Source organism: Staurois parvus, unplaced genomic scaffold (assembly GCF_062004578.1).
Source record: "Staurois parvus isolate SC_StPar_1 unplaced genomic scaffold, SC_StPar_1.0 ptg000309l, whole genome shotgun sequence".
NCBI lineage: Eukaryota > Metazoa > Chordata > Amphibia > Anura > Ranidae > Staurois > Staurois parvus.
In genome coordinates, this window is record NW_028318105.1 from 174,927 (window position 1) to 186,971 (window position 12,045).

General features: G+C 38.0%; 1 protein-coding gene across 1 annotated transcript in view; it reads left to right on the forward strand.

Moving 5' to 3' along the window:
* The window catches only part of LOC149457641 (leukocyte antigen CD37-like), a 269,956-nt gene that overhangs the window by 90,577 nt on the left and 167,334 nt on the right, over window positions 1–12,045 (forward strand). The window contains exon 3 of the mRNA XM_089683416.1: window positions 7,707–7,811. Coding sequence (XP_089539542.1) covers window positions 7,707–7,811 — 105 coding nt within the window. The remainder of the gene's footprint in view (window positions 1–7,706; window positions 7,812–12,045) is intronic.

The window sequence follows — 12,045 nt, forward strand, 5'->3', positions numbered from 1 at the left end:
CACACAAACCAATTAATATGCAGTTATTGTGTTTTTTTTTTTTTTTACAAAAGACATATAGCAAAATACATTTTAGCCTAAATTTATGACAAAATTATGACAAAATGTGAGTTATTTTTTATAACAAATGAGAAAATATTGGGTTTTTTCAAAATGTTCTGTCTTTTTGTTTATAGCGCAAAAAATAAAATACCACCAAAAGAAAACTATTTGTGAGGAAAAAAAATGACATAGGTTTCATTTATGTACAGCATTGCCAAAATTGTCAATTAAACTAGCGCAGCGCCGAATAGCAAAACAATGGCATAAAATCCAGTATCTATACAATAGTTTGTAGGCACTATAACTTTCACATAAATCAACTATTATACACTTCTTGGGATTTTCTTTTACCAAAGACATATAGGAAAATACATGTTAGCCTAAATTTATGACAAAAGTTTAGTTAAATGGATATTTGTTATAACAGAAATGAGAAAATATTGGGTTTTTTTTTTCAAAATTTTCTGTCTTTTTTTGTTTATAGAGCAAAAAATAAAAAACCCAGCAGAAAATACCATCAAAATAAATTTGTTTTAAAAAATGGACATAAATTTTGTTTGGGTACAGCATTGCATGACCACGCAATTGTTAGTTGAAATAGCACAGTGCCGAATAGCAAAAAATGACCTGGTCAGGAAGGGGGGTAAATCTTCCGGAGGGCAAATGGTTAAGGATAGCAATCATATTAAGCCATTTATTATCACATAATTTGTTGGCTTCTTTTTAAATCCTAATTATAATGATAATAGAAATTACCCAGATGGCCTTGATCAATTGTTAACATACCCTGGAATATTTGACACGTAAGGTGACACACACAAGTTAAAATGGCAATTAAGGGTTAATTTCCCACACCTGTGGGTTTTTAAATTGCAATTTATTTATTTAATATAGTTACTTATATAGTTCCATCAGTTTACACAGTGCTTTACATAATTATATATTATACATTCACATCAGTCCCTACCCTTAAGTGGCGTACAATGTAAGGTCCCTAACATACATTCATACATACACATACTAGGGTCAATTTAGACAAGATCCAATTAACCTACCAGGATGTCTTTGGAGTGTGGGAGAAAACCAGAGTACTCAGAGAAAACCCACGCAGGCACAGGGAGAACATGCAAACTCCAGGCAGGCATTGCTGTGGTTGGAATTCAAACTAACAACCCTAATACTGCTAGGCAGAAGTGCTAACTACTTATCCACTGTGCTGCAATTAGTGTATGTGTATAAATATTCAATGAGTTTGTTAGCTCCCATGTGGATGCACTGACCAGGCTAGATACTGAGCCATGGGGAGCAGAAAAGAACTGACAAGAAACCTGCGTAACAAGGTAATGGAACTTTATAAAGATGGAAAGGGTATAAGAAGATATTCCAACCCTTGAATATGCCAGTCAGTACAGTTCAATCACTTATTAAGAAGTGGTAAATTCTGGATCTCGATACCAAGCTAAGGCCAGGTAGGCTAAGAAAGATTGCAGCCACAACTGCCAAAAGAAATGTTGGAGTTACAAAGAAAAACCCACAGGTAATCTCAGGAGAAATATAGACTACTCTGGAAAAAAGATGGTGTGGTTGTATCAAGTGGTCACGTTGCCAGTAAGAAGCCTTTACTGCACCAGTGCCTGTGTATGTCACCTTGTTTGTCTGTTCCAAGGCCAATATTTTCCAGGGTATGCACATTTTTATTCAGAGCCATTTGGGTGATTTCTGATAAAATGTGGTAGTGCAGCGCTAAAATTGATGAATAGATGCATAAGCCTCAAACCATTTGCATGAAAGACACATATATATGATGGGTTCGCCTTTACCGTATAAATACCCACACTATACCAGTAAGTGCGTAGTGACCATATGTAATTATAAGATGATAAATCCAATTCTGGGTAGCACTATTGATACTAAACACATAAACATGAAATGCGTTCAAATATGCGTATATGATGGGTGCTTTTTTTTTTTTAACATATACAATTTACGCACTGGAGTAATAAGTGCGTAATGGCCATATGACATTCAAAATATATAAGTCCAACATTGACTAACACTATTGATGCCAAACATAAATGCGTTCAAAACATATAATGTCATAAAAATATCAAAACTGGATCTCAGGGTCATGTATATACATCCCAGTATAAGGATAGTCCTCAGGTGTGTGTGCCAGTATATATATATATAATGCGCACTCACCAGATGCGCTAACAAAAAAAAAAATCGCATTGTATCATATATAGTAGATCAGTCACAGGTCCATTCTAAGGGTGGTCCGAGGTGTAGCCTGGGGGTTGGTGACCTTCCTTAGGTGACATGATGTTAGATAAGCCAGTATATATGGTTCAGCCTCTTCCAGGCACTGGGAGATTCACCAGGGATCGCTGGGGGATTTAAAGTGCTCGGTATAGAGCAAAGAATAGGGATAATCCCATAGTGTAGTATTTCCAATGGTACTTTGTAATGGTTAAAGGATAAAATCCAAAATGTACAAAAAATGCAGTGTAAACAGGAGCAATGTAATGACAATTGCATGAAATACGAACTAACCAGCTGGTGTAATAGGGTGGCCACCGGACCTCCGTGATCCAGTGGCATAGACGTCAACGGCTTGCAGGGGCTCCTTGACGCATTTCGTACTAAAAGTACATTGTCAAAAGGGTATGCCTATTTGCAGCCTGACGTCTTAGTTATGCTGTTTATATACTCTTAGAATTTTAAATAAAGCGCCAATGATCGTCGGGCGCCATCTTGCCGAAGACCAGCACAAGTGCGCATGCGCGGGACCGCGGGCGCCATTTTGCGTTGGTCTGTAGCAAGGGAATCCTATAGCCGAGTGTCGGCATTGTACTGCGCATGTGTAGGCGCCATTTTCCCTTAGTTTAGGGAAGGGGATGCAATGCAGACGGCTCTGTATGCACAGGCTTACACAGCATACAGCAAGAACACCGCATGCTGCTTTAATGCATTATACAACTTGGGCACTTGAACTGTTGCATATGATTGGTATTATAGTTATCAATATTTGGTCCATAAAAAATTAACTATTTATTGCCGTACCACCGTAACTATATGCATCGCGCATGCACCATTTTTTCATAGTCTAATAGGGGAATTAGCCCGAGCGCCATTTTTCCTAAGTTTTATACGGGGAAAAGGTGTATTTGCTGTAATAGAATCAATATATTTGCCAAATATGAAGCTTTCTGCTGATAAGGGAAGCTAAAGTGCATATTCAATGTTTTTTATGTGCATTTGATAATAATAGCAGATATATATGTCACAAATTAGTGTAAAATGTTATAGGTGCATACAAAGCCGTCTGAATTACCAAATGCATACATTAAAAAACATGCATAGACATAAAAAATAGTATTGCACAGTTCAAACTGGTATCTATGATACATACTAAAATGTGTAGATATAAAACTCCACATGAGATACAATAAATGGGCAGTATATATTAAAACCAAAAGTGACATATAAAAAATAAAATATAAAATTGAAATTACTAATAAAGATGAAAATGGTCATATCTATCAGGAAAACAGTTAATATATGTAGTTAAAATTAAAAACTTATTAAAAAATTTATTAGACCCTCTCCAATGATTTTCAGTTACTTCTATGCTCATGAATTTAAGTGTTGAGGGGTCCCGATTATGATGGTAACGGTAATGTTTGGACACGGAGCATTCTCTGAAGCCTTTTTTAATATTATAAATGTGTTCCCTAAATCTATCCCTTAAACGTCTGGTGGTTCGTCCAATATATTGTCTTTTACATGGACATTCGAGAAGATAGACAGCATATTTGCTATTACAGGTAATGAAAGAAGAAATCTCATAGGTCTTCCCCGTACAGGTGGACAAAAAAGATTCTATTTTCTTAAGCGGAATTTTACTTTGTTGGTATATCACGCATTTCTTACAAGGATAAAAGCCTTTCATTTGTGAAAAAAATGTAGACAGAATGGGAGGGTCTATAATGTTGGGCGAAATTCTGTTCCGAAGGGTGGGTATCCTTCTAAAAACAATCTCAGGTTTTTCTGGTAACACTTTAGATAAAATTGGATCTGCCATTAGGATATTCCAGTTTTTGTTGATGATTTTAGTAATAGATTTATATTGAAGTGAAAATGTTGTCACTAATGGACAGATTTTTCCTGTTCTTTGGACAGTAGAGTTGGACAACATAAGATCCCTATTCATCTTGGCAACGTGATCCATTTCCATATTTAATTATAACCTTTTTCGATAAATCTATCCTTAAGTGTATCCACCTTGGTGTAGTATGCTGTTAAATTAGTAAATTTCTTCTAACCCTCATACATTGGCTTTTGGGTATGTTGGCTAACCACATAGGATGGTATCTATAGGACTAAAGCTGTTCCTATCAGTATTTTAGAAATAGGCCTCACAATTAATGCGGTTTCCGTCAATGATGAGTGTTACATCTAGGAAATTTATTTCTTTTGTGCTATAATCGTAGGAAAGTTTGATGTTTAAATCATTGTTTAAGGTTCTGAAGAAATTAACCAGGGTATTTTCCTCTCCTTGCCGTAGTAATAGGATGTTGTCTATGTAGCGCCTGTAGAATATAAGCTTAGGCCAATCTCTTGTGTATATTAAATCTTCTTCCCACCTGGCCATAAAAAGGTTGGCCAGGCTGGGAGCAAATTTGGCTCCCATAGCCACGCCTCTATTCTGTAGATATGTTCGATTGAACCAAAAGTAATTGGTGCGCATTGCGAAATCCAGTAGTTCTATAATAAAGTGCTTTTGTGCTTCTGGGATATGTGTGGTCTCATTTAAATAGTATTCTGCCACATACATCCCATCCTTATGATTAATGTTGCTATACAACGATGACATATCAGTAGTAACCAAGTATGTAATTCGTTCAGAATCGAGTTGTATATTCCGAATATCGTTAAGCACTTGTTTGGTGTCCTTTAGGAAGGACGGAGTTGTACACACTAAATGCTGCAGGAAGCGGTCTATGTACTCTCCTGCTCTAGAACATAGCAATCCTATGCCACTCACTATCGGCCTCCCTGGTGGGTGGACAGGATTCTTATGGATTTTGGGTAAGCAATAAAGTATAGGGAGTCTAGGCGCGTTAGGGCATAAAAATTCCTTTTCTTTTTTGGTGATAATGTTGTTCGTATAACCTTTATTGATGATGTTTTTTAGAGATTTCCTATAGGTAAATATAGGGTCCTTAACACAATATGTTTCCTTATCGCTCAGAATTTTCTGAACTTCTGCAACATAGTCTGATTTATTTAAAACGACTCCTCCCCCTTTGTCTGCTGGTCTAATAACCAGATCCTTATTATCTAATAAGGTTTTTAAACCAGCTTGTATATGCTTAGGGTTATGTGGGCGCTGAAGCTTATGAGCTTGTATGTCTTTTAAAACCGTTTCTTTAAAAACATTAATAAAAGAATGGGACTGTGGAGGGGGGTTAAAAAGTGATGCATTTCTTAAATTAGAGTTCAACATTCCGTTACCAGTATTAGTTCATGCAATAGGATTTTTCAAGAAATGCCTCTTGATGGAGATTTTCCTAATAAACGTGTGGATGTCCACGATTACGCGGTGTTCCCCAATTTCTCCTCTGTGTATTTGGTTGTGTTGATCTCAAGGTTTGATAAGGCTGTTTCCTAGGTGTCCGCCAATTTCTATGGGGGTTGTAATTATTCTTATATGGTTGATATCGGTGCCTATGTTCAATAGGGAGCCATCTCATGTCTGTCACCATAATCCTCATTATCATAGTGTTGTAGTGGCTCATACCTGTTGTGTAGTGGTATCTCTGGCTTGTTACCTGTGTAGTGCCTAACCGGGGTACCGAATTTATTAAAACTCTTATTCTTCTTCACTCTATTATTGGAAAGGTATTGTGATATATGTTTTTTCACAGGTGTTTCCATCTCATTATAGGATGCCACATTAATAGGATCTGATTTAGGGGTTTGCCATTTAAACACACGTTTTTCTTGGTAGTCCTTGCAATCTCTTGTATATTTTTTCCTCTTTTTTATTCTTTTTCAATTCCTTCTAGGTAAAGTTTCAAACGGTTAGATTCAGAGACATAGTCCTCTTGTTCCTTTATACGGTACCAGTTTTTCCCTAACCTTATTGATTTCAGCATCCAAATGGATGAGTTTTTTCTTTTTTCTAATGATTAGAAATTTCAAAAAGGTCAAGGCCCATGTTATTAAAAAATTGGTACCATTCCGTTTCGTTATTGATATCCCGTTTCGGGGGGAACTTCCCATCTTAAAGACCGTGGGACCATGTTCTCTTTAAAGTAACGCTCAAGAAATGACACATCCCAAACAGTCTTGATTTCTGTGGACGTAACATTCTGGAGGTGCATGAACAGACCCCTAAGGTCCTCTGTATCATTATTGAGGGTAAAGACATCCTCTGGGATATTGGTTCTTTGTAACCTCAATCCGAAAATATCCATAGTGATAGTAACTAATAATCTCTAGATAAATAAATATTGGGGAATAAGGTGTTATTAAGTGGTGCAGTTAGGGTGATTTCTGTTATCATTATGATTTAAAAGTGAAGGAGAAAAATGACCTAATTGCAGGATTTTATAATAGAAACAAAGAAAAACTTTTTTTTTTTTAAATTTTTTGCAATTTTTTTGTTTATAGTGCAAAAAATAAAACACCTCGGTGGCTATTAAATGTCACCAAAATAAAGCTGTATTTGTGTGAAAAAAAAAATGATAAATATTTCATATGGGTACAATGTTGCATGACTGCGCAATTTTCATTCAAAGTGCGACAGCGCTGAAAGCTGAAAATTGGCTTGGGCACCAAGGAGGTAAAAGTGCCTGGTTAACAACTACATGTCTATTTCCAAAAAGGGGTAATTTGGGGGGTATTTTGTGTACTGTCCTGGCTTTTTTTGGTCTCAGTAAATGGGATAGTACATCAGGATTGATCAATTTTAGATGATAGGTACCATAGCCTGTAAATTCTATAACTTTCACACAGACCAAATAATATGCATGGATTTGGGTTATTTTTACCAAAGAAATGTAGCAGTATAAATTTTAGTCAAAATTTATGAAAAAAATTATTTCCAAAATTCTTTAACAGAAAAACGCATTTTTATGGTCTTTTCTTGTTTATAGCACAAAAAAAAACAGTGGTGATTAGATGCAACCAAAACAAAGCTCTATTTGTGTGAAAACAAATGATACAAATTTAATATGGGTACAATGTTACATAACTGCGCAAAAATTGGCCTGTGCAGGAAGGGGGTGAAAGTGTCCAGTATTGAGGTGGTTAAATAAAAGACAGGTTTTTTTGACATGATCAGTCATATTTTCATTATCCATGCCAAAATTTCTCGATTTCTGCCAGGTTATGTAAACTTTTGTGCACAACTGTAAGTATTGTCCAATTATGTGCAATCAAAAATCCTGTATTTAATGAGTCTTGCATGCTACCAAATGTCTGTTATGCACAACATTTAAATGTATTTCCCAAAGTAATAAATAATATCAATTTTATGTTATTGTAAGTTGTAATTTTGATAGTATTTGCAGGATGTTACATTGAGCTAAGAATTATCGCCCTCATTTGCAATTTAATTCTTTCATTTCACGGTTTCTTTTTTTTTTTTTTTTAAGCTGAAAGGCACAATGGGAATATTTGTTGAAGACATTATAAGGAGCTATGGGATCTATACAAACCAAACAGATTTGGATGAAAGCTGGGATTTTGCACAAGAGCAGGTAATTCAAAAAAGCAATACTCACAATTGGCATTTACTGTAACTTATGGAACATCAACGGAGGTGACAGTGTGTCCACTTAGGCTTATAGTGATGGAGTGTTCACATCTTTGGCTCACCATTGCTTTTTCCTGGCGCATTTCTTGTGGATGAATTTGAAGGAGAAATACAGTCAAACTCTTTTGGCTGTACTTCACATGTGGATCACAGGAGTGCAGTTTGTTCTGCACTCCTGTGACCCATTGTTGGCTGATGTCACTCAGCCGGTCCCAGATACCGGCACCAGCCTATGCAGCCTGTATGTGGCATGAATCTCAATGGTGATGGCTGGCGTGTGTTCCAAGCCTCACCAACAGCGGGCTGGATGTGACGTCATGGGGACCTGGAAGTGGCAGGATCAGGCTTCTAGGTACGTTTCACCTGGCGGCATCTTCACTTCCTGAAGGCATGCCGGCCATCACCATTGAGATTCATGACACACACAGGCTGCATATACTGGTGCCGGTACCTGGGCACCTAATTTCAGGCTCTCCTCAAGATAAAGATATTGCTCCAAGTAGCTCAAATAAATTAAAATGCTCTAAGTGTAGTGTTATGTAAATACCATGGTACAAATAAACAAAATGCCGATGCACTCACATGTAATCTTGAGGAGAGCCTGGGATTAGGAATCCATCCAATATCTGTGCCCCCAGAGTTTCGTGACCACTTAACTGGGGGCTGCCATCTTTGATCCATACTAGGAGACCAGGAAGCCTGACCCATGAGAGCTTGCTGCTGGTTGTCAACATATTACATTATTATAACCGGGGTCAATAATTTCTGGTGAGTGAGGAATTCACTTATTATTCACACTTGGTGAAAAAGAAAATCCTTTGACCTACAGGATTATATTTTCATGGAACTGTCACTCATATGTCCAATATTTATTTTATTCTGTTTGGGACTATTAGTCATTTTATGTTGCTGGTGGAACATTTTGTTATTATTTGTTATGATTTATTTGATTTAATAACTACCTGTTCACAAATGTATTATTTATAAGTGTATTTCACTGTTTAGGGGCAGCTGGTATTATTGCTGGCTTAGTGCTGGTATTATCCACTAATTTTTGATTCATTCACTTATTTAGACGCCACAATATTGCTTTTTCACAAATTTCCTCTGTGTCTTACCTTACAAAGAGGCTTTCATTTCTAATAAATGAAAAAAATGTGGTGTGCTATCTCATCATAAATAGAACCATAAGCTTTAGAAACATAAAGTAACAGTCCAAGAACATTTTTTTTCAGAAAATAAATGTCCAATCCAGTATATGTTGTGTTATCATCCAGCAATAATTAATTGGACGTTCAGCAAGACTGAGATTCCCCGAAGATCTGAAAGACTTTTGTGAGAGGCTTGATATACAGAAAATGAGGGGAGGCAGGTAGCTCTAAGGAGAAAAAGAGAGTAGGAATAGTAAAGCAGAATAAGATGGGAGGGAGGAGGGGGTTCTTTCCTTTTTTTTTTTTTTTTTTTTAATCTCTCTTCCTCCATTTCTGCCTCTCTCTTATGATTTTTGACGTTTACTAGAGTATGGCAGGACACGGAGGATGAGACACGCTTATTGGGGAAAAGTTCATGGTCAGAGTTTCACCTTAAAGGCTGGGGTTAGAACAAACTCACATAAAAAATCATAAAGTGAGCGCTTACTAAAATATGCATAGTGTAAAGCCGCTAGCATAAAGGAAAATCTCTAAAATTCTTCAACATAAATCATAATCATAAATGGAGCACTAAAATATTAAATATTCAAGTGAAATGATAGTGACTAGAGATGATCGAATCGAACTCGGCGAAGTGGAATTCGTTTCGAATATTAGGAAAATTAGCAGACTTCGGATGCGCGAATCGAAATTTTTCCAAAAATGGTGGCGACATGTGCGGCGACGGAGCGGGGATCTCTGGGAAGGCGCGCAGACAAGGCGCGCTGACCCATAATGCATTCATTCATGACATGTGATCGCATTAGCCAATCAGCAGCCAGCCAGCCAGCAGTGTGTAATGGTGGAGCTATAAATTGCGGCCATCTTACAATTCTCCATTTGCCTCTGGACATTCAAGAGAGACAGACCTCTCTGTATTAGGGACACAGAATCGTTACTTAGGGACACAGAACCGTTACTTAGGGACACAGAACCGTTACTTAGGGACACAGAACCGTTACTTAGGGACACAGAACGGTTACTTAGGGACACAGAACGGTTACTTAGGGACACAGAACCGTTACTTAGGGACACACAATCGTTACTTAGGGACACAGAACCGTTACTTAGGGACACAGAACCGTTACTTAGGGACACAGAACCGTTACTTAGGGACACAGAATTGTTACTCAGGGACAGACACAGAATTGTTACTGAGGGACAGACACAGAATTGTTACTCAGGGACAGACACAGAATTGTTACTGAGGGACACAGAATTGTTACTGAGGGACACAGAATTGTTACTGAGGGACACAGAGTTGTTACTGAGGGACACAGAATTGTTACTCAGGGACAGACACAGAATTGTTACTCAGGGACAGACACAGAATTGTTACTCAGGGACAGACACAGAATTGTTACTGAGGGACACAGAATTGTTACTGAGGGACACAGAATTGTTACTGAGGGACACAGAATTGTTACTGAGGGATACAGAATTGTTACTCAGGGAGAGACACAGAATTGTTACTCAGGGACAGACACAGAATTGTTACTCAGGGACAGACACAGAATTGTTACTGAGGGACACAGAATTGTTACTGAGGGACACAGAATTGTTACTGAGGGACACAGAATTGTTACTCAGGGACAGACACAGAATTGTTACTCAGGGAGAGACACAGAATTGTTACTCAGGGACAGACACAGAATTGTTACTCAGGGACAGACACAGAATTGTTACTGAGGGACACAGAATTGTTACTGAGGGACACAGAATTGTTACTCAGGGACAGACACAGAATTGTTACTGAGGGACACAGAATTGTTACTGAGGGACACAGAATTGTTACTCAGGGACACAGAATTGTTACTCAGGGACACAGAATTGTTACTCAGGGACAGACACAGAATTGTTACTGAGGGACACAGAATTGTTACTGAGGGACACAGAATCGTTACTCAGGGAAACAGAATTGTTACTCAGGGACACAGAATTGTTACTGAGGGACACAGAATTGTTACTCAGGGACACAGAATTGTTACTCAGGGACACAGAATTGTTACTCAGGGACAGACACAGAATTGTTACTGAGGGACACAGAATTGTTACTCAGGGACAGACACAGAATTGTTACTGAGGGACACAGAATTGTTACTCAGGGACACAGAATTGTTACTCAGGGACACAGAATTGTTACTCAGGGACAGACACAGAATTGTTACTGAGGGACACAGAATTGTTACTGAGGGACACAGAATTGTTACTCAGGGACAGACACAGAATTGTTACTGAGGGACACAGAATTGTTACTGAGGGACACAGAATTGTTACTCAGGGACACAGAATTGTTACTCAGGGACAGACACAGAATTGTTACTGAGGGACACAGAATTGTTACTGAGGGACACAGAAATGTTACTCAGGGACAGACACAGAATTGTTACTCAGGGACACAGAATTGTTACTCAGGGACACAGAATTGTTACTCAGGGACAGACACAGAATTGTTACTGAGGGACACAGAATTGTTACTCAGGGACAGACACAGAATTGTTACTGAGGGACACAGAATTGTTACTGAGGGACACAGAATTGTTACTGAGGGACACAGAATTGTTACTGAGGGACACAGAATTGTTACTCAGGGACAGACACAGAATTGTTACTCAGGGACACAGAATTGTTACTGAGGGACACAGAATTGTTACTGAGGGACACAGAATTGTTACTCAGGGACACAGAATTGTTACTCAGGGACAGACACAGAATTGTTACTGAGGGACACAGAATTGTTACTCAGGGACAGACACAGAATTGTTACTGAGGGACACAGAATTGTTACTGAGGGACACAGAATTGTTACTGAGGGACACAGAATTGTTACTGAGGGACACAGAATTGTTACTGAGGGACACAGAATGTTACTCAGGGACAGACACAGAATTGTTACTGAGGGACACAGAATTGTTACTGAGGGACACAGAATTGTTACTGAGGGACACAGAATTGTTACTGAGGGACACAGAATTGTTACTCAGGGAC